Source organism: Microcaecilia unicolor, chromosome 8 (genome assembly GCF_901765095.1).
Source record: "Microcaecilia unicolor chromosome 8, aMicUni1.1, whole genome shotgun sequence".
NCBI lineage: Eukaryota > Metazoa > Chordata > Amphibia > Gymnophiona > Siphonopidae > Microcaecilia > Microcaecilia unicolor.
The window spans coordinates 198,138,647-198,160,338 of NC_044038.1; the positions used below are offsets into that span (position 1 = coordinate 198,138,647).

The 21,692-nt window shown below is 43.5% G+C and overlaps 1 protein-coding gene across 1 annotated transcript in view; it reads left to right on the plus strand.

Moving 5' to 3' along the window:
* Positions 1–11,962, plus strand: part of EEF1A2 (eukaryotic translation elongation factor 1 alpha 2) — a 30,520-nt gene extending 18,558 nt beyond the window's left edge. The window contains exons 6-8 of the mRNA XM_030212085.1: positions 373–629; positions 9,389–9,623; positions 11,608–11,962. Coding sequence (XP_030067945.1) covers positions 373–629; positions 9,389–9,623; positions 11,608–11,735 — 620 coding nt within the window. The 3' untranslated portion in view covers positions 11,736–11,962. The remainder of the gene's footprint in view (positions 1–372; positions 630–9,388; positions 9,624–11,607) is intronic.
* The last annotated feature ends 9,730 nt before the right edge of the window (positions 11,963–21,692 follow it).

Consider the following 21,692-nt stretch of genomic DNA (forward strand, 5'->3'; position numbering starts at 1 on the left):
CTGATATGAAGGAGACTTTCTTCCTATCTTCCAGATTCTATCTCTTTCCCCAATTACCTCTTGTTTCAGCACCAACAGGTCAATACAAAAGCAAAGCTAAAATCACACGGAAGGCACTGCTATAATCCATGAATAATACTGAGTTTTATTTATTTATAAAAATGTCAGATGCGACAACTCATATGAAACAAATACAATAAAACCTCAATGAAACAGAACAAAATTCTCTTAAATGTTCCTGGTATTGGCAGTTAGGATGCAAGTGTACTTGTGTGAGTGCATGCTCCGTGGCTTCTCTTCCTGTCTTCTCATGCAGAGCCATTCAATCCTTCCTTGCCATCATCTTATTCTCTATCATGCTTTGTCTTGCAGGTATTGGTACAGTGCCTGTAGGCCGTGTGGAGACTGGTGTCCTGAAGCCTGGTATGGTTGTGACCTTTGCTCCGGTGAACATCACCACTGAGGTGAAGTCTGTGGAGATGCACCATGAGGCACTGAGCGAGGCTCTGCCCGGTGATAACGTGGGCTTCAATGTGAAGAATGTGTCCGTGAAGGACATCCGTCGTGGCAACGTCTGTGGTGACAGCAAAAGTGACCCACCCCAGGAAGCTGCCCAGTTTACTTCCCAGGTCAGTCATAAAATAAGTAATAGGGTGTCAGAAGCCAGAAAGATACAGGAACAGAGAGGAAGAGTAGCCTAATGGTTAGAGCAGCAGGCTGATAAGCAGGGCAGCCAGTGTTCAATTCCCACTATGGTTCTTTGCAATCTTGGGCAAGTTACTTCACTTCTATTGTCTCTGGTACAAACTCAGATTGTAAGCCCTGCAGGTATGAGAAGATAACTAGTGTACCTAAATGTAACTTGCTTTGCATTACCAAAGAAAAGCTATGAGCCAAATAAATAATAATGATTTTTAAAAAATGGCTCATTCAGTCTGCCCAGCAAATTCCTCAGGGTTCTAGCTACGGTTATGGGTTATTAATTTATATTTCAAATATACCTAAGCAGATCACACTTTATACATACATAATCACAATACACCCACTTTTACATACACACACTTTCATAAAATCAGCAGTATGTACCAAATCAGATAATGCCACTGAATCTCATAAGAGGAGACTTTACTGTAACTGATAGCTATTAATTCAACTCTATATGACTAGCACCATCTCATTACAAAATGTATTACATGCAAGTGCCAATAGGTGCCAAAAAATGCATCATGACATCTGCAATAGATTTTCAAATGCCCTGGTAAATAGAAAGCTTTTCAAAAGGTTTTTAAATACTATAATATCAGTTGCCAGCCTAATTTGTAATGGAAGCTGATTCCAGATGTTTGGTCCTACAATTGAAAAGGTTGGAGTCTCTTCAAAATGAACTTTTCTTATGGCAGGAATAGACAAACTAAGGGGTGGGTCCCTTTTACTGCAGCAAGCCTACCGCGGGCTTGCTGCACGCCAATTCGACACTACCATCGGCCTAGCACAGGAGCCTACTCAGGAGCTGGCTGTAGTGCCACCCCCACCGTGTGCCATTTCTGGCGTGAAATAAATATGATTATTTTTTAGCACCAGGGGCTTACCCAGTGGTAATCGGGCAGCACCATGCTACTACTACTACTACTTAACACTTCTAAAGCGCTACAAGGGTTACGCGGCGCTGTACAGTTTAACAAAGAAGGACAGTCCCTGCTCAAAGGAGCTTACAATCTAATGGACAAAAATGCTCTGCCCATTTACTGCTGGGTTAATGCTTTAGGGACTTCTTAACCCAGGACTTTCAGCCTGCTGATCTCCTTTGGACACCCAGTCCACCCCAAGTCCATAAGGTTAGCCAGTATCTTTCAAGGGCTCTCTCTTCTTCTGCTGCTAGCTCACTTCCCTTCCTTTCTCAACTCAGGTGGGGTATAAAGTGGTTAATTAGCTACACAGGACCCAGCCCATAACCGCCTGCACCTGTGGACCTCCCAGGGCTCTCCTGGGTCCTAGCGACCTCCAACTTCTTCTAGCGCCCTCTAGTGGCCTACACCGTAGAGGACACCCTCTTACTTATCACAATATCTACCACCTTTCTGTGAGGAAAATATTTCCTGATGTAGTTCCTGAGTCTACCCCTGGAACTTCATACCATGACCACAAGTTCCACAGCATCTTTTCTGATAGAAAATTCTTTATATCCCCCTCCCATCTTTCTTCCCCTCAATGGTAGGTGCGTGCGTGTGTGTGTGTGTGTGTGTATATATATATATATATATATATAATATACACACACACGCATGACCTTCGATGAGGCATTAGAACCTCCTCCAGTCTGCTGGCTACACCTCTCTCTGGGCACCCTTGCATCTCCCTAGCTCTACCCAACATTCTGTGACAATGTTTTGGTACCTTCATATCATCAGACGCTATCACAGCATAATGTCTGTACAACAAAATGGCAGTGGCCTCAATGTTAGTCAGTGCTACTTTGACATTCCAACCCAGCAGGACAGGAGTAACCAGGCATCGTTCCTGCCCATTTGCACTTTAAAAACTCTTTATAAGGTAAGAGACATGGAGGGGAGGGGGTGGAGGCTGGGTAGAGGCCTTGAACTTTTTAATTTTTCTAGCAGTTAGAAGGAAAACTAACACTTTTCAAAAATAAAAGCTGTAATGTTTCTCAACATAAAATACATGGTATATCCATATCACTAACTTGTAGTTCTTTCTAGGTTTATGTTTATTAAAAATTATACACTTATTCTGACCAGCAGACCTGAGTGGTTTACTCACTAAAAAAAAACAAAAAACAACAGGTCCACTTAAAAGGAAAACAAGAATGCCAATTATTAACAGGATAGTAAAAGTCCAAACAGACATATGGTCAATATAATCCTCTACTATTCCAATCACTGTACTTGGACATCTCTCCCAACCTAACTCACTGTAAGTCTAGGGGATCAGACAAATCAAAGAGATACAAGCCAATTAAAAAAAATATCTGTTCAAAAAAGACTTAAACCTTGCGAAAGAGAGTTCAGAGTAAATATTGGGTGGAAAGTCAATCCTTAATTTAGGAGATATAAAGAAAAATACAATATGACGAGTGGATTTCGGATAAGCAGATCTGGGATTAGGGAGAACTAAGCAATTAGAATCAAGAGAATTTAATTGGTGAGATGGAGTGTACAGAATAGTAAAGAAGTTTAGTATGACAGCTGGCCCAAATGGAAAGCTTTATGGGTCAAAATAAGAATTTTAAATAGAATCCGGTAAGAAATAGGTAACCAATGCAAATGAATGAGTAGTAGAGTAATATGGTCTGATTTTCTGCAATTGCAGTGTTTTAGATTGTTTGTAATCAACTTAATTGGGAACTGGGAATACCAACATATACAGAGTTACAGTAGTCTAGATTAGAAATAAGAAAAAGAATGACATGCTGAATGTAAGGTTTGAAAATCCAACAAATTTTGAAGGAAACGGAGAGTACGGAGGGTGACAAAACAGGAGTTGGTAACTTCAGAAATTTGTCTTGTAAACGGCAGTTGATTATCAAACCAAATACCTGGATAGGATGCCCAAACTGAACTGGGACCAGTCTTGGAGGTAGAAGTGTGCACGAAACACAACAAGTTGTAGTTTTATCAGGGTTTAGAACAAGTTTGTTAGATGATAGCCAGGAGGCCAGAGAAAATAAACAACAGTGAAGAGGATCAAGATCAATATTAAGAGGGGAAGTAGGGAACTGTCACAAAATGCCTAGCCACCTGCCTGGGGCTACCCCACAGCCGCTTAGAGGGTCTATTCCCAATACAGCTCAGGTCTGCCTGCACCTGCTGCTTGTGCTCTACACTAGCATCCTCCGCCCATTGACTGGGTCCCAACTGTCTCTGAGCAAGTCTCCCACTCTCATATTATCCCCAGTGATTCCTAGGTTACTGGGGCCACACTCCCAGTGGTCCCACAGTTCCTAGAAAGCACCCACAGACCCAACACACAAACCACCAGGATTCTTCATCAGTCCAGACAAGCAGAGACAATAAATTAAAAATGTTTATCGTCATGAAAAAATTAGAACAATGAACAGAAAAGGTGCAACCAGCAACAAGTAACTGGATATGGATCAATTATCTAAACATTTGTTTAGTATCTAAATAGTACCTGTGTAGTTCAGAACATATAGCTGCTCACAGGTTATCAAATAAACCTGTTCACAGGGCCTCAGCGAAGAGATATTTCTCTCTTTTCTCCCTGGTTAAGACTGGGGCAAAAGCCAGTACATCCTAGATGAATTTGAACTCCTGAGCCAATCAGAGCCCAGAACAACAAGTTTTCAAAGTATACTGCATCTTCCTTCCTATCTGTGCCAGACTAAAGAAAAAAACAATCATTACTCTGTAACAGCTGTAAAGGAAGGAAACACCATCTGCTTGCCAATAGGAGAAATACATTTCAAGAATTAATTAAGGTAGTTTTTCAGGCTTAAAAACCCACTGTTTTGTCACAGGAACCATAGTAAAATATCATCTGCCTAGAAGAAAAACTGAATGCTGAATTCCTGGATAAGCATTGCAAGTGGACCAATGAAAATATTGAAGAGTATTGGAGACAATATTGAGCCCTGGGGAACACCACAAGTGAGAGAGTAAAATTTTGGAAGAACTAGCATTGGTGTGTACTGAGAAAGAGCGATATGAAAAAAAATAGAACCAGATCAGTTACGCATCAGCTAATCGAGAAAGTAAAAGTGAGTTATCAATAAGATCAAAAGCAGCAGAAAGGTCCAACAAAGCTGCCTTAGCTTAGAAATAACCCTTCTCTATTACATTCAGACAGCATGGATTCCAGCTCAGGTTTTCTGACACACCAAGCTCACACACAGCAGTGTCTTAATACAGGGTCTCTGCACTGAAACTGCAGTCTTCCTTCTTCCCGTACTTTCCAGTTTTAACAACTTCTTTATTAAGCCCCTCTGCTACATATTTCTGAACTGCTTTCTTCTACATCTCTTATCTCTCCTTTCCAGTATTCTGAATAAGAGGGTAAATCCCCCAAACTAGAACCATAAACTCCCTATGAAGCAGTCTCACTGTGTATCTTACTGCATATCTCTTTCACCCCAGATGGGCATTCAGCCTTCCACCAAAGGGCTTTTAAATACCTCAGGTTCCTTAAGCAGCTGACATGGCTGCCTGTAGAGCAGAGGTTCTCAACCCAGTCATTGGGACACGCTGTGATGGAGCAGTCTCGTTTTCAAGATATCCACAATGAATATAAATGAGCTAAATTTGTATGCACTGCCTCCATCATATGGAAATCTATCTCATTGTGGGTAGCCTCAAAACCTGACAAACTGAGTGTGTCCCAAGAATTGTGTTGAAAACCCCTGACCTAGAGGCTGAACTCTTCTTTTCCTTCTCCAGGCTTCCAGCTACTTATTCTGGAACCAAGCAACTCCCCAGGCTACCTCTGCCTAAATCTAAGAAAACAAGCAAGAAAGGAACCTTGCTAAAGTGACTAACCACCCACTGTTTTAGGGAAACCCTTCCTCCTTTCTCTGTATGTTATGCTGTGTGGACACAAACCTCTTTTAAATTCCTCTCATACCATGAGACGTGTTAGTAATCAAGCATCAGGGAGCTTGCTAACTAATTAGCCCTCCCCCATGTTCCTCAGGCACATGCTCCTTCCAACTACAGCTCTACTGTCTTCTGGAAAATGTAGTCCAGCTCAGGGTTGCCGAGAGATGGGGCAGGGCCTAAGGCAAGAATCTTAAGCGCCCCCCCCCCCCCCCCCCCCCCCGTTGCCCCTTCCCCAATTTGACCATCACTGTGTCTTTTCCAAGGAGGTTTGATAACAGGAGACAGCATGATGTCATAAGACTGAAGTCAGTCTCCATCCACGCCATCCAAGGAGGCTTTTATTCTCCCCAGTGCAGTCACTTCCATCTTGGTACACCCAAAACAATGAAATTGATAGAGCTACAAGCTCCGCCTACTGGCTTCAGCCCACATAATGGGCCAGATAGCCTTATGCCATCTTCTATTATTAACCCTCCTTGATCTGCTCCCTCAGTTTCTCTCCTGCTCCTGTGTGCCAGGACTCAGGTTCTCACATATTCTGCTCTGCCGCCACAGGTCCTTCTTTCTGCTGCATCTCCTCCCACTTATGCGGAAACAGGAAGTACTTCACAAAGGAGAAGGTGGGACAAGGCAGGAAGAAGAACTTGTGTTGGCAGAGCAGAGTTAATGTGTTATAACCTGGGACCGGCATATAAGAGCAAGAGATGAATCCAGCCACCTTCTGCCTGTGTGTTGCCTGCCTGCTGCCACTGGAAGCCTTTCCAACACTGGGCCACCTTTAGAGGCTGGGCCTGGGGAACCTTGTCCCTTCTGCCTCCCCCCCCCCCCCCCCCCCCCCCCACTTCAATGACCCTGGTCCAGCTTTCTAAAAAAAGTCTATGTTTTGCTCTTCCTTAGGTTTAAGGAATGGAAGTTAACATTAACTTTTACTCCTAGCTTTCTCAAGGAATGTCTGGGGGAAAAGTGGGATTTGAACCCAACTTTCCTTGGTTGCAGCCTGCTGCTTTAACCACTAGGCTATTCCTCTTCTTTGTAGAACATTATCACTTTCTGGATGGTACCATTTGTGAGGGGAGATCCTGTCTGTGTCACAGACCTTATCATATCATAACCCACTGTCTCCTCTTGGGTATTTGAATCGTCTCTGATGTTGGGGACAGATTTTGGATTTTTAGCTTATTCCTTTCGTAGCTCAGTCAACTCTGTTTTCTTGTACAGTTAGACCTACTTACTAATAACTGGGGTTTATAGTAAAATAACATGACATAACGGTATCCCATATTGATAACGTCCCCCTTAGATGGTCTTCCATATTTTGAGAAGCCACTGAACCCGATGTGATTTATTTATTGGGATTTATTAACTGCCTTTATGAAGAGATTCACCCAAGGTGGTGTACAGTAGGTACAGTTTAACATAAAACAATTTTGTTAACAGCGTAACAGTTATAAAATAACCAAGAATAAACATAAATACAATAAATGAGGTGAACTTGAAAACATTAAATTGAAACCTAATAATAGAACTACTGTGAAGCAGTATCAAAAATATACGCATTTAACAGCACTGGAATTCAAATACCAGAGATATAATACAATGTTAGCATAATACTAATGATACACCTAATAAGCATGCATTAGAACATTCAACTAACATAGATATGATGCTGAAGATTTTCTTCAATATGGTTTACCATATAGCTGAGGGACCAAGAGCAGATATATGATGGGAGCAAGATGCATGGTTCAGAGTCAGTTGGGATAATTTGATGGTTAGCTAAACTCAAGGCACATTCCTTGTATAGTTAAGCAAGAGATAAGGAACTGATCTAAGTTGCATTGTATGTAGCAAGCTTGTCCAGGTGCAGAATGAGTGTATAGTCAGACAATCACCCTTTGTATTAAAGGCTTGGGAGAAGAGTCCGGTTTTCACCTGCTTCCTGAAGTAGAGGTAGTCTCAAGTTATATGTAGCCCCTCTGGGAGTAAATTACAGAGCATGGGGGCTAGTCCTGAGAAGGTTCGCTGGTGGGTATCACATCATACAATTTCTTTTGACCAGGGTACAGATAGTGATGATCCTTGAATATGGTCCTCTCAAGGATCATCCCTATCTGTACCCTCATCAAAAGAAATCGTATGATCTAAAGTGTTAAAGGTGTGTAAAGGGCTAACTTATTCTTTAAGTACTCTGGCCCATTTTGTCTGATGACCTTGAAAATCAAACATAGAGTTTTAAATTTAGCCCTGTAAGGTACTGGTAGCCAATGTAGTTTTTGCAGGAAATGTGTGATGTGCTCATGCCACTTGCAGCCTTCTGAATTAGTTGGAGCTGATAGAAACATTTTTTGGTTTGGCCAGTATATAAGGCATTACAGTAGTCTAGTCATAATGTTATTATGGCATGGGCCACTTCGGTCAGAGTCATCTTTTCAATATATGGAGAGAGATTTTGTAGCTGCTGTAGGTGATTGAGACAACTTTTGAAGGTTGTTTGGATTTGTGGGAGCAGAGTGAGTGATGAGTCTAGCAGTATCCCAAGATTCCTAACATGTGATTTTAGGGGGAGTTCATACTTCCCAAAAGGTATTTTGAAGTCAGGTATTTGTCCACTTGTGTTTAGTATCCAAAGAATCTCTGTTTTATTTGGGTTCAGGCAAACGTTTGTTGCTGTTTGCCCATTTCTGAGTTGCAGTTAGGCAGGCAGTCAGTTTACTCAGAGCTGTGGGTAGATCTGGTTCAGTGGGTATGAGTAGTTGCACATCATCAGCATAGATGTAGGATTTTGTGTCCAGGTAGATATTAAATAAAATGTGAGACAGCATGGATTCCTGTGGTACCCCACAGTCCAGTGATATGATTAGCTTAGATACTGCAGCAGAGTTCCATGAACCAGGCAGCCCAAGTTAAAGTGCTGCCCGTATGGTGAGAGTATGGTCCCCCCCCCCCCCCCCCCCCCCCCCCCCCCCCCCCCCCCCATATAGCCAGCAATATGATGTATTAAAGAAGTATTTGCACAATAGACACATCAATCCAGGGATACTGTCAACCCCAGATTGGTTTCACTTTTCTTTTTCTTTCTTGCTTTCTTTTTTTTTTTGACCCAGCAGTTTTGATTATAGCCAAGACTGAGGTCTGGAATCATGACCCTCTAACCCCAGCTAGCCAGGATTTTCCCATATTTTGTGCCTCTCTCAACTTATCAAGTGTACTGACATTCCATGAGTCCTAATTGCAGCCACTAGATGTCACCACTGTATAATAAATGTCACTGCCTTTCTTCCCTGCTGTCCATTCCTCTCAAGCTGTAAATGTCTTCATAGCATTCAGAACCCTGGCAGACACTGGGAATGGAACAACTGAACTCGGAATTACTTATGTTTCTTATGATCATGTTGTGTCTACTATATTTATTGTAATATTGCTGGACCTGCTTTGAATAATGTGAGTTATTTCCTATTTTATTACATAGTTATTGACCCCAGGTTCACTGCATGGCTGCATTCAGCACAGCTTTTTCCTCTTGTAAGTATTTGTCTTAATTCAAAATGTGCAGGTTTAAGATTGAAGGGTTGTTGGTGTAGAAGGGGTCCTCAGAAACCTGGTCTGGGCAAGTATCCATTCCAGTATTTCTAGGACCACTGTTCTCATCTCACCTGGCCTTTGCACTGCTTCTTCCATCTTAGTCTCTTAAAAAAAAACCCTCTAGGATCCATGCAATGACAGTAAGGAAGAAGAAATGGAACCTCTAAGATGCTTCCCCCTGGATCACAGTGATGGCTTTTTGGCCTGCTGTTGAATAACAAACCCTTCTTTTGCAGGTCATTATCCTGAACCATCCTGGCCAGATTAGTGCTGGTTATTCCCCAGTCATTGATTGCCATACTGCTCACATCGCCTGTAAGTTTGCTGAACTGAAGGAAAAGATTGACCGGCGATCTGGCAAGAAACTGGAGGACAATCCCAAGTCTTTGAAATCCGGAGATGCCGCCATTGTGGAAATGATACCTGGAAAACCCATGTGTGTGGAAAGCTTCTCTCAGTACCCACCTCTCGGTGAGAAATCCTTCATACATTTACTCTGTAGCAGCTTTGAGCCCCAGGCGGGCTGACACTGTCCTACTACATTAAGACCAAAGGAGCCTGGGACCATATTCCATGCAGAGATGTCCAGGGTGATTAATGTGAATCATTATTGTCCGCTAACTCACACAAGAAGTAGTAACACATTTAGCTGAGAAAATGAATAGTTTTCATGCTTGAAATTATTTCTATGTGAAACAAATATAATTTCACACAGTTTCTTTCACAGCTGTTTAAAGCTTAATAATTCACAAATCTCTAGTGTTGAAAATGGTTTCAATAAGCTTGTCTCATAACAGTGATGCAGACAGGGTATGGCCTGACGAGGACCTTCATTAGACTATTCTGAGACCTTAGAAAGACTTCTGAACCCAATAATGATGTTGCTGCCCCTTCCCATTATCTGCCCAATTTCTTGGATCCCTCTTTCCACCAGTCACTAAATGACAGGACACTCCTTCGGTCCAGACAGTGGATGGAGATCACAGGATGTGATACTTGAGTCAGTATTTACAGTCACATAAGTGGTGAATTTATGGTTCCAAGGGGTTTTAGACCCCCGCTGTTACTTCTGATCTTCAAATAGTCCAATGTGAATTGATTTTGTTATCCGTTAAGAATATGTAAAATGTATTTTAAATGCCTCTCTCATTTTCCATGTGTAAATTGTGTTTTACACATGGACAAGGGCTGTTCTAAATGTGCACACAGGTATATACAAACACACAAAGCAGGTGCATAGCATAATTATGCCTACTTTTATGAGATATTCATTCCCAGGAGTGTAGCTTGGGAGGGGTCAGGGTGGAGTTATGATGTGCACATATATGTATTTCATAATATTTGCATGTACACACATTGGGGGTAATTACATATGGCGCTGTGTGTGCAAGTAGGCATTTAAATGCTAGTATTCTAGTCATTTATGCACATAATTGAACTTATTTGCACATAAACGACAATCTGAATACATGTTATTCTGTAGGTATGTGTATACTGTGCAGGTGAGCATGGGCAGGGTGCATGCTTACACACTTAACTTATAGAATATTAGGTTGCATGTGTATATTCATAGTCTAGGCAGCAGCATCTACTCCACCTCTATGGGTGGCATAAGTGCTCACACCTAAACACACAGGTATGTATAAACTTGGCTACACTAGCATTCTGTAAAGGAAAACAGGCATCTACTCTCCTTTACAGAATAGGCACCTTCTAGGTGCCTAAATTTAAGTGCCCCATTATAGAATGCCCTTCACGAGTACATGCACACAGTTACACTTTCTTAGCAGCAAGTATAAATTTGTGCAAGAGAATTTGTGCACTACTGAGGGTTATCGTAGGCACTTGGGCATCTATGCCCTAAAATAGGTACTGTATGAAATTACAGGGTGTCTACGTGAATTGAAGTGATTTGTTTTAACCTGTGCCCCCTGGTTCTGACAGCTTCTTATGTCATTGGCATAATCTTGGATACCAATACATAGTTGTCATATTCTTCTCCACCCTGCTTTTTCTCACACTGAAGTCTTTACTTTGTTTTCAACTCCCCTTTGCCATTATCTGAAAATGTCTGCCGGGTGGCTTCACTGTGACAGAAAGCAGGTGAACCTTCTTTGCAGACTACAGCAAGGGCTGCTCCTCCATGTTATGTAAGGGAAAAATGCCATTCCAGGGCCTCAAGAATATGATAAGCTCACCCACAAATAGTATCAGACATCAGCCAATTGTCATTAGCCACAGAGATCATTGTTTTTCCAAGTCAGTATCTTTGCTTTATACACTAGTATAAATGCTGCAGGACTTGGTTCCTACCATTGGGCCATAGAATTGTTGGCAGGATTACTTGCCTCCCTCATCAGCACACATGGGCATGGCAGCTAAGTCTGAGATGAAGGTGGGGGTACCTGTTGCACAGTGTCCCTCCTGACTCTGGTCCTTCTTTCTCTCTATGCAGGCCGCTTCGCCGTGAGGGACATGAGGCAGACTGTGGCTGTTGGTGTCATCAAGAATGTGGAGAAGAAAAGTGGTGGAGCTGGCAAGGTGACCAAGTCAGCACAAAAGGCACAGAAAGCTGGCAAATGAATGACAAGCTGCTCACGGAGAGCACCCCCATTCCTAGGACTCTGCCACTGCCATTTCCCCGAGGCGCATGTGCGCTCAGCCACCTGTAAGAGTATGTATGGCAACGACTGGATGCTCACCATTAAAGTCCAGTGGAAGTTCTTTAAGAGGAAAAGCTCCAGTGTACCTCAGGCATCATATTCATTTTACCAATAAAATGGGTGCAAGCCCCACCCCCCAGTGTGAAACATGGTGCCTGAGTGTGTCATTTTCTTCTGAGCTGTGGGATCACTATGCTGCAGCCACAGCCTATAGGAATCCACATGTGTGTCAGGCATTCTGCAGGTTTGTTTGTCCCATTGAACTTGTTAAGGAACAGTCCTTGCGTCTGACACAGGAAGTGCTTGAGACCTTCTCTCCATGGACTTTGTGCCTCTTTCCCCTAAATTTCCCTTAGCTATATAATCTATTGGTTTAAGGCTAGTCTGAAGAGGAGTAGACAGACACTGCAAATGCATTTGCCATGTTCCAGAAACATAAAGCTCTCTGTTGAATTTATAGAGAAGGAAGCAAGCCCAGTTTCCTGTAGAACTAACCCTGTTTCAAAGTGTATGGGACAGATGCTTTGTGTACCTCTAGAACAGTAGTAGTTGCAGGACAGATGGAGATTTTACAGACAAAGAATCAACTAGAGAGCCCCCTTTTGTAAGCTAGGGACAGGTGTTTTATTTCTAACCATTGAGCAGATGGACCTCCCTGTTACTATGTACAGCACACACAGCTTGCAATGCCTATTAGTAAATGCGGGGACAGATGGACATCCTGCCACTAACAAGACAGAAAGACACTTTACTAATAAGGACACAGACCTGTGCTGGAGCTGCATAAAGCCTTGTTTTCCCTTCTCAATATTGCCCTCTAATGGCAGTGGGTAGGAATATCACCAGAAAATGGAACAGAGCAAACAAGGCTTGGGGGGGGGGGGGGGGGGGGGGGGGAGGGGGAGACACATACTTTAGCTTGACTGCTTCAGGTAATTTTGACTCATGATTTTACCATTCATAGATTATGAATTATATTAATTTTGCCAATAAGCATCAGCACTACCATTAAAACTTTGATGATTGGAGGGCTATTGCATAATTGCACATTCTCTCTGGACACTAGGGCTGCAAGTAAATATAAAAGTATTCAGAAAATATAGGATGGCATATTACACATCATCATTCTGAAGTATACTGAATAATATCCCCACAAAAACTCTATAACACAGTGTGACTTGGTAATACACTGCACTGTGTTATATCACAGGTCATCACTGTAGTGGACTGTAGTGTCAATCTCACAGTGATATAAACTGGACAGCAGAAACATTTCCAGGTAATTTGTATATATCCCAGAATACTAAGGAAGCTGGGCTTAAACCATGGTAATTCTCTCCCTGAACTTGCTCATAGAGCAGAGGAGCTCTGTATATCACTGACTGGCAATGTGTGTGCCTACTAAATGCACACAACATTTAGTGTAGCAGTCTGCATGTGTCTACACTTTGGTTTAGCTGCTGCAGGGACTTGCTTTATAATAGCTACCAGTTATTGCATATTTAGGTACTACACTAATTGACCCTTCATGCTGTATCAAACAGTCTACATCAAACTAGATACTACACACCATTTCCTGTATCTTTGGACCCATATCTGTATAAGACAGCACACCTTGGTCTGATACTTTTTCATATAGCTCCCTATAAGACTTAAAGGAGAAGCTTAATAGTTAGAACAGCAGGCTATGGACCAGAAAGTCCAGAGTTCAAACCTCACCACTCCTTGTAGTCTTAGACAAGTGACTTAACCCTCCAGGTACAAACTTAGTAAGTGCGTTCTCTGGGGACAGGAAATAGACCCACTGTACCTGAATATAACTTGCCTTGAATTACATCATTTCTTGTAACATTACCACTGGAGAGATAAATACTATTTATTTATATCAAATCATCACCCACAGGTTAGATGCAAGGAAGGGAGACTCATGGAGCCCATCACCCCCCTCCCCCAACACACACAAAGTAGATTAAAAAATGTCTTACTGAAGTACTAAGGACCTATTTACATGAAAGAGAAGATACTATAGGTCTCAGGACATAACCATCAGCATCAAATATGGTGTGCCACCAGTACTGTAGTCCAACCAAATTATTGACCTATAGAGAGCTTGGGTGGGGGCACTGAGGTTTCTTTTGCCTTCTGCCAACCAAAAAGATGTTCTGCTGCTTCTGGATATGGCGCATTCTTGGACATAGGGAAACATATGTATGCATTCTTCTCATTCCCATTTATCCACCCTCCATGCCCTCCTCCTTTCTTTCATCTATTTATCCCATGGGTGGATTTTCAGGGATCTGGGCCCTAAGGCAATAAGAGGGTCCTGCCCCCTGCTCCTGGGTCCCACATTTCTCCCCCTCCCCAGATCCAACATCTTTCTCCCCTCCCCGATGTAACATCTCTCTCCTCATTCTTCCTCCCTCCCCTCGCATTATGTCGGCCCCCTCTCTGCAGCACCACCATCTTCTCCCTCCCACCCTTTCACAGGTCCAACATCTCTCCTACCTCCCAAGTTCAACATTTCCCTCTCTCTCCTCTCTGTTCCTGATCTGCCTCTCTCCCCTCATATTTACCTCAAAAGTCCCTTCTCTGTACAGAGACTTGGTTGTCCGCTACTGACTGGAACCTCTCTGCCCCAGCCCACCTGTGCAGAAGCAGGAAGTTGTGTCAGAAAGGGGTGGGTCATGGCAGAGAGAAGGTTCTGGTCAGTGGCAAACAACTGGGGCCCTGTACGGAGAAAGGGACTTTTGAGGTAAATGGGGGAAGGGAGAGGTGAGAGAGGAGGCATGCCAGACATGTGGGGAGGAGGTACTGCCCCCCCCCCAACTGCACTGGGTCCTCGGGCACTACCCGGTTGTCTGAATAGTCAGTCTACCACTGATCTATCCCCTTTCTCAAGTCTCTGCTTTCATAACAAAAGCCATGCAAAATCAGAGCAAGGTCCATTGAGCCCAGCACCCTGTCTCTCATAGTGGCTAGTCTGGGTCACAAGTACCTGGCAGAATCAAAAGGAAGATCAAATTATTTCCAGTGATAAATGATGACTTTTTCCAGTGATAAATGATGACTTTTCCAAATCTACCTGGCTAATAATTGTTTTTCTCCAGGAATTTGTCCAAGCCTCTTTTGATTCCCTCTATGTTAATCAAAAACACACCATCCAATGTGGGGATCAAACCTATCACTGTGAAATGAGTTTCATTGTCCTGCAGCTGAGTTACCTTGACTGTTTTCTTTATCTCACATGCTCCGCCCTACTCTTCCCCAGTGCAGTGACTTTAGAACCAAGGGAACTGGGTTTGATTCCTACTACAGTTCCTTGTGATTCTGGGCAGGACACTTAACCCTCCACTGCCCCAGGTACAAAATATGTACCTGTATATAATATGTAAACCACTTTGTAACCATAGAAAGGCAGTATATCAAATCCTATCCCCTTTCCTTTTCTAATCATTTAATCTTCTCTCCTCTCCTATCACTTACTTGGTTGTTTACATCTTAACAGCGTCTTATCATCTTATTACTTCTGAATACCACTGAACCTAGGCATTTGTGTGATGAAACAATATAATTTTCATTGTTCTGAAAAATTCATCAGCACACACAGAAAGCATTTTATGTGTCTGTGAGAGGAGCTTTTATTGACTCAGACCCTGATGCTCAAAACTCAGACCCTGATGCTCAAAACTTCGGTGCTGTATTGAATAGTGCTGTAAAACTACCGCCAGAACAGTGCAGAAGAACAGTGCCCTAGTGCTCAATGCTAATGAGATGCAAATATAGTTGCACTCATAGCATTGATCATTAGGGAGTTCAGAGGGAGGATTGTGCTTGGCACATGCGCAGAAAAGTTCCATGGTAAGCTCAGCTCCTGTTCACATGCACCCAGTAAAACCCAAATGTGAAGCACACACTGACAGGGCCACCGAGATTGGGGTGGCCTGGCGCCGGGGTCTCTCTCTCTCCTGCTCCTGATGGGACCCAGGTGATCACATCCCAACAGGAGCAGAAGAGAGAAAACTCTGGTGCCAGGCCCCCCTTGGAGGCTGGGTAGGACCCAGAGGAGCAGACATTGCAGGTTGTCCTACAGCGCTGCTCTTCACTCTGCCCATTGCTTGCTAAGCAACTGCTTTTCCTCTCAGGCTGCACATGCTCGGTTTTGAAACCAAGCATGCACTGGGTGAAAAAGCAGCCGCAGGGGCAGGCAATCGGCAGAGTGAAGAGCAGTGCTGGAGGAAGATCTCTTCTGCTGGAGGGGCCTCGGGATCCCTGCCAGTCAAGGTATTTACATTGCAGTTGCAGCAGCGGCAGTGATCCGGGGGTGGCAGCGGCAATGATCATGGTGGGGGGGGGGGGGGCAGCAGTGGCGACGATCTTGGTGGGGGGGGGGGGCAGTGGCCCTGCCCCGGGCTCGGCTCAGTCTCTCGGTACACATTGATGTCTTTTTTCTGTGGCCTAAATATAAGAGTTTTAATTTTTTTTTAAAGCTTGGATACTTATGTTTACACACAGGGAAGCAGACACTAATGTGTGTTTTTCAATTAGTTCTGCTGTTTCTCGTGACCAGGGCTTGCACAGGCTTCCTTCTGCTTCCAAAAGCAATGAAACCAGAAGATTTTGCAGAAAGAATAATTTATTTATTAGGATTTATTTACCGCCTTTTTGAAGGAATTCACTCAAGGCGGTGTACAGTAAGAACATCTAACGTGGAGAGATGGAATAATTTGGAGCAAAATGAAGTTCCTTTGGATGTCTCAGCTGTTTCGGAACTCTCAGATACAGAGATGGCTACAGCTGCAACTTTGGTTGCTTCTGTGGCATTAGCAGCAGACAAAAGCTGGCTCATGGAATTGTTCTTTAAGAATAGAAATAAGATCTTTTGGGGTCTTAAAGTCCACATTTTTCCAGATGTAGTCAGAGATACTCAAAAATGACGTAAACAATTCCTACTGACGAGACCAGGTGTACTTCAGCTCGCTGCCACTTTCTTTCTTAGATACCAATCTGTGAAGTATGTTTTCTTTGAGCCTTCTGACCTCTCTGCTTTTTTAGTGGCTTAGCGTGTTGTAGGTAACCAGGATGCTACCTCAATAGTTAGTTAACTCTTCATTAACATTCATTAACATAGCTGTATGAGAGAAGCATGATAATCATGAGAAATCCTCTCTTGCAACACCCTAACCCTTGTTCTGACCTGGCATTATATTTTGCAGTGGTAAGGAAGTTTTTTTTGGGTGCTCTTTTCTGAGCATTGGGAAGGAATACAAAATGACCTCATTAATGTGAGCTTGACTACATTAGCATGCTATTTGCATTGTTCGTCTGCATGCTCATTTGTTCCCACACTCTGAGTCTCTGAACATTCTACGCAGGTCAGTGCGGGTGCTAATGACCTCTAGTGCTTGCATTTACTTTTGAGTATCAGGGCCCCAGTGCCCAGCTCTGCCATCTGAATAATTTACAGCCAATAACATTAGTGCCAGGAGCTGGCTGGCAGAATCAGCATTCAGCAGGCACTTTAAACACTGCTAAAAAATTAATAAGCACTTTGAAAACTGTTGGTGAGCTCTATTGTGCAAGTGTTGAGTTTGGTGAATTCACTCTCCCTCACTGGAACACAGCCTCTAGGCATCTACAGTACATGTGTGTCAGTGATTCCAAAATCTGTCCTGGGGAACCCCATCCAGTCAGATTTTCAGGATATCCACAATGAATATGCATGAGATAGATGTGCATACCAAGGATGCAGTATTTGCAAATCAATCTCATGAATATTCATTGTGGATACCCTGAAAACATGACTGACCGGGTTTCACCCAGGACAGGCTTGGAAATCATTCTACAGGAATCCACCATCTCTCCTTCCCTATTGACATCCTTCTTACAGTTCCTGAAATCGTCAGTATTGGCAATTATAAGCCAGATCTTTTCTACTTGTAACTAGAATGTTATCCCTCATACTTGCACAAAGTGGGACTTGTACAGGAATGAATGATAAAGTCTCTTGGATGCAAAGGAAAAAGAGCTGTTTTTTGTTAAAGGCAAGGACAGAATTTGATAACTTTCCCTCATTCCTCTTTTTATACTTGAGTTATGTGACCATGGGTGAAGTGATTGAGTCCATAAATCACTTTCTCCTGAGTTTGATTTCTGCCTTACATGAAAACGCCTTGATAATCTGAATGACAAATTCTTGGCTTATTTAATATCATAGGCAACCATGACACCCTGTCCCAGCCCCTTAATACTCTGAGCACAAGATAATAAATAACAACACATTCACTTTGGATCAAATGGGAGCAACTTGGCCACAGCTTTATTAGAAGACATAACTGTATATAATACAGACAATCAAAATAGGATACCCAAGCCACACTGAAAGTTCTTAAAAAGCTGCAGTTAAAGCACCCAGTCCGCCACCATAAGCAAGACTGACATGCGCTATATGCGGTACACAGGATGCTCCCGCCACACAACAAGGTGTGTCCAACCTCAGGTGCAGTGAAACCCATCTAACCAAATCATAACTTGATGAATTAGCACTCCTCCAGTCACTCAGGCTTGGGTATTCCCACCCTCCAAGCTGCGACATGCGTAACATAAAATAAATAATAAATAGAGCAAGAGGTGAGTGGGAGGGCAGGCTGCCCACTTTTGTGTCCTTAAGGAAGAAAGAGGAAGTGCACAGTAACTCTGTGGGCTTTAAGCAGAGAGCCCCTCATGCTGCAAAAACTCTCTTCCGGTTGCCATGGCTCCCTGCCTATCGCAGCTCTCCCTTCCCCTCAGCAGGGGCATGGGTGCACAGGTACACGGCGCCATGTTATGGGTGTCTCTGTGCACTGCAGCCCTCTGCCTTAATCTGTAACATAATCATAAGGTTTTTGACAGGAAGCAGTGAAAGTTAGGGCAATATAAACAGATTAAGATGCAAATCAGAAATATATCCAAATGTGAAGCACTTTTCAGTTTTGATCTTCTTGAATATGACTTTGCCCTCATTACATCAAGATCATTTTCATCTTTCCAAGCTCAATAGGTTCACTAGCAGGCAGGGCTGGGTATATGTATAAACTAGACAGTCTACAACAGTGTTTCCCAAGTCGGTCCTGGAGTATCCCCTTGCGAGTCAGGTTTTCAGGATATCATGCATGAATATGCATGAAAGAGATTTACATACAATGGAGGCAGTGTATGCAAATCAATCTCATGCATATTCATTGTGGATATTCTGACAACCTGACTAGCAAAGGGGTAGTCCAGGACCGGCTTGGGAAATACTGATCAACAGCTTAGGGCTTCACATTACAAGGGGCCTCGCCCTTCACTTGCATGGAAAATGACAACCTAAATTTTATTTCCTGCTTAATCCAGGGAGGCCTCATATTATTTATTTAGATTTTGCTCACACCTTTTTCATTAGTAGCTCAAGGTGAGTTACATTCAGGTACACTGGATATTTCTCTGTCCCAGGAGGGCTCACAATCTAAGTTTGTACCTGAGGCAATGGAGGGTTAAGTGACTTGCCCAAGATCACAAGGATCAGCAGTGGGATTTGAACAGGCCACCTCTGGATTACAAGACTGGTGCTCTAACCACTAGGCCATTCCTCCATGTTACAGTATAGGAGCCACAGTATGCACAAATGACCCTACTGACTGGAAGGTTATGCCACCCATTTGTAATTTCTGGCTTAGTTGACAAGGCTAAGCATGAATCCTTAAGGATGCTGATACCATTACCCATTGGCCGGTGCCCAATCAGAGACAATGCACTCTATAACAGGTTCTGCCTGGAAAACAAAAGTCGGCTTACATTGTGACACACAGTTGAATTCCACCAAACTGAACGTTCTGTTTCGGCTGGAGTGAAAGGTAGGGTCTCTCACAGGCCCCGAACTGTACCATTTTATTGACCGAAAATTATTAGTGCCTACACATATATGAGGTTCTCATATCGTTACACGTCTGATATGCCCTCTTTATCTGTAACAAACTTGCCTGTATCCACGACCTCTTTATCTCGCGTCACCTCCATCTGCTCGCCATAACAGAAACCTGGCTCTGCCCTGATGACTCTGCTTCAGTCGCAGCCCTGTGCCATGGCGGTTATCTATTCTCACATACTCCTCGCCCTGCTGGCCGTGGGGGCGGTGTTGGACTACTTCTCTCTCCCTCCTCCAGATTTCAACCCCTTCTTCCACCTCAATCTCACTGTTTTTCCTCCTTTGAAGTCCACTCTATCCGCCTTTTCTCTCCTCTGCCTCTTCGAATAGCGGTCATTTATCGTCCCCCTGATAAGTCCCTTTCATCCTTTCTCAGTGACTTTGACGCCTGGCTTGCCTTCTTCCATGATCCTTCCTCCCCATCTCTCATCCTTGGTGACCTTAATATTCCTGCTAATGATCCTTCCAACTCTTATATTTCCAAGTTACTCGCTTTAACGTCCTCCTTTAATCTCCAACTATGCTCCACCTCCCCCACTCATCAAATGGTCACTGTCTTGATCTCATCTTCTCCTCCAACTGTTCACCCTCTAGTTTCCTTGCCTCTGATCTTCCCTCCTCTGATCACCATCTTATAACTTTCACACTTAAATCTCCTCCCTCCCAGTCCCGTCCTTTCTTCTCTAATTTATCTAGGAATCTTCACGATATTGACCCTTCATCTCTATCCTCCCATGTTTCAAACCTCCTCTCTACTGTGGCACCATCCACATCTGTCAGCGAGGCTGTTTCTTCTTACAACAATACTTTATCCTCTGCCTTAGACACTCTTGCACCTTTGATGACCCGCCCTGTAAGGCGTACAAAACCCCAACCTTGGCTGACTTCTAATATCTACTACGTACGTTTCTGTACCCGCTCCGCCGAACGCCTCTGGCGGAAATCTTGGGCCCTTGCTGATTTCTTACACTTTAAGTTCATGCTGACCTCCTTCCAATCTGCTCTAATCCTCGACTTTTCTTCACCACATTGAGCTCTCTCCTCAAGGTGCCCCCTCCCCCAACTCCCCCTTCATTATCTCCTCAGACCCTGGCTGAATTCTTTCACAACAAGGTTCAAAAGATAAACCTTGCTTTCTCTACCTCACCACCTCTCCCTCCACTAGTCCGTTCCCCTCTCTCTCTTTCCCCTCATTCCCTTTCCTCCTTCCTGATGTTACTATTGAGGAACTACACTTCTCCTTTCTTCCTCAAAACGTACCACCTGTTCCTCTGATCCCATTCCCACCCACCTTCTTAATGCCATCTCTCCTGCTCTTATTCCTTTTATCTGTCACATTCTCAACCTCTCACTTTCCACTGCGACTGTCCCTGCTGCCTTTAAACATGCTGTGGTCACACCTCTCCTTAAGAAGCCTTCACTCGACCCTACTTGTCCCTCTAATTACCGACCCATCTCCCTCCTTCCTTTTCTCTCCAAATTACTTGAGCATGCTGTTCACCGCCGCTGCCTTGATTTTCTCTCCTCACATGCTATTCTTGACCCACTACAATCTGGTTTTCGCCCACTCCACTCAACCGAAACTGCGCTTACTAAAGTCTCCAATGACCTATTACTGGCTAAATCCAGAGGTCAATATTCCATCCTCATTCTTCTTGATCTTTCCGCTGCTTTTGACACTGTCGATCACAGCATACTTCTCGATACCCTGTCCTCACTTGGATTCCAGGGCTCTGTCCTTTCCTGGTTCTCTTCCTACCTCTCCCTCCGCACCTTTAGTGTTCACTCTGGTGGATCCTCTTCTACTTCTATCCCTCTGCCTGTCGGCGTACCTCAGGGTTCTGTTCTTGGTCCCCTCCTCTTTTCTATCTACACTTCTTCCCTTGGTTCATTAATCTCATCCCATGGCTTTTCCTACCATCTCTATGCTGATGA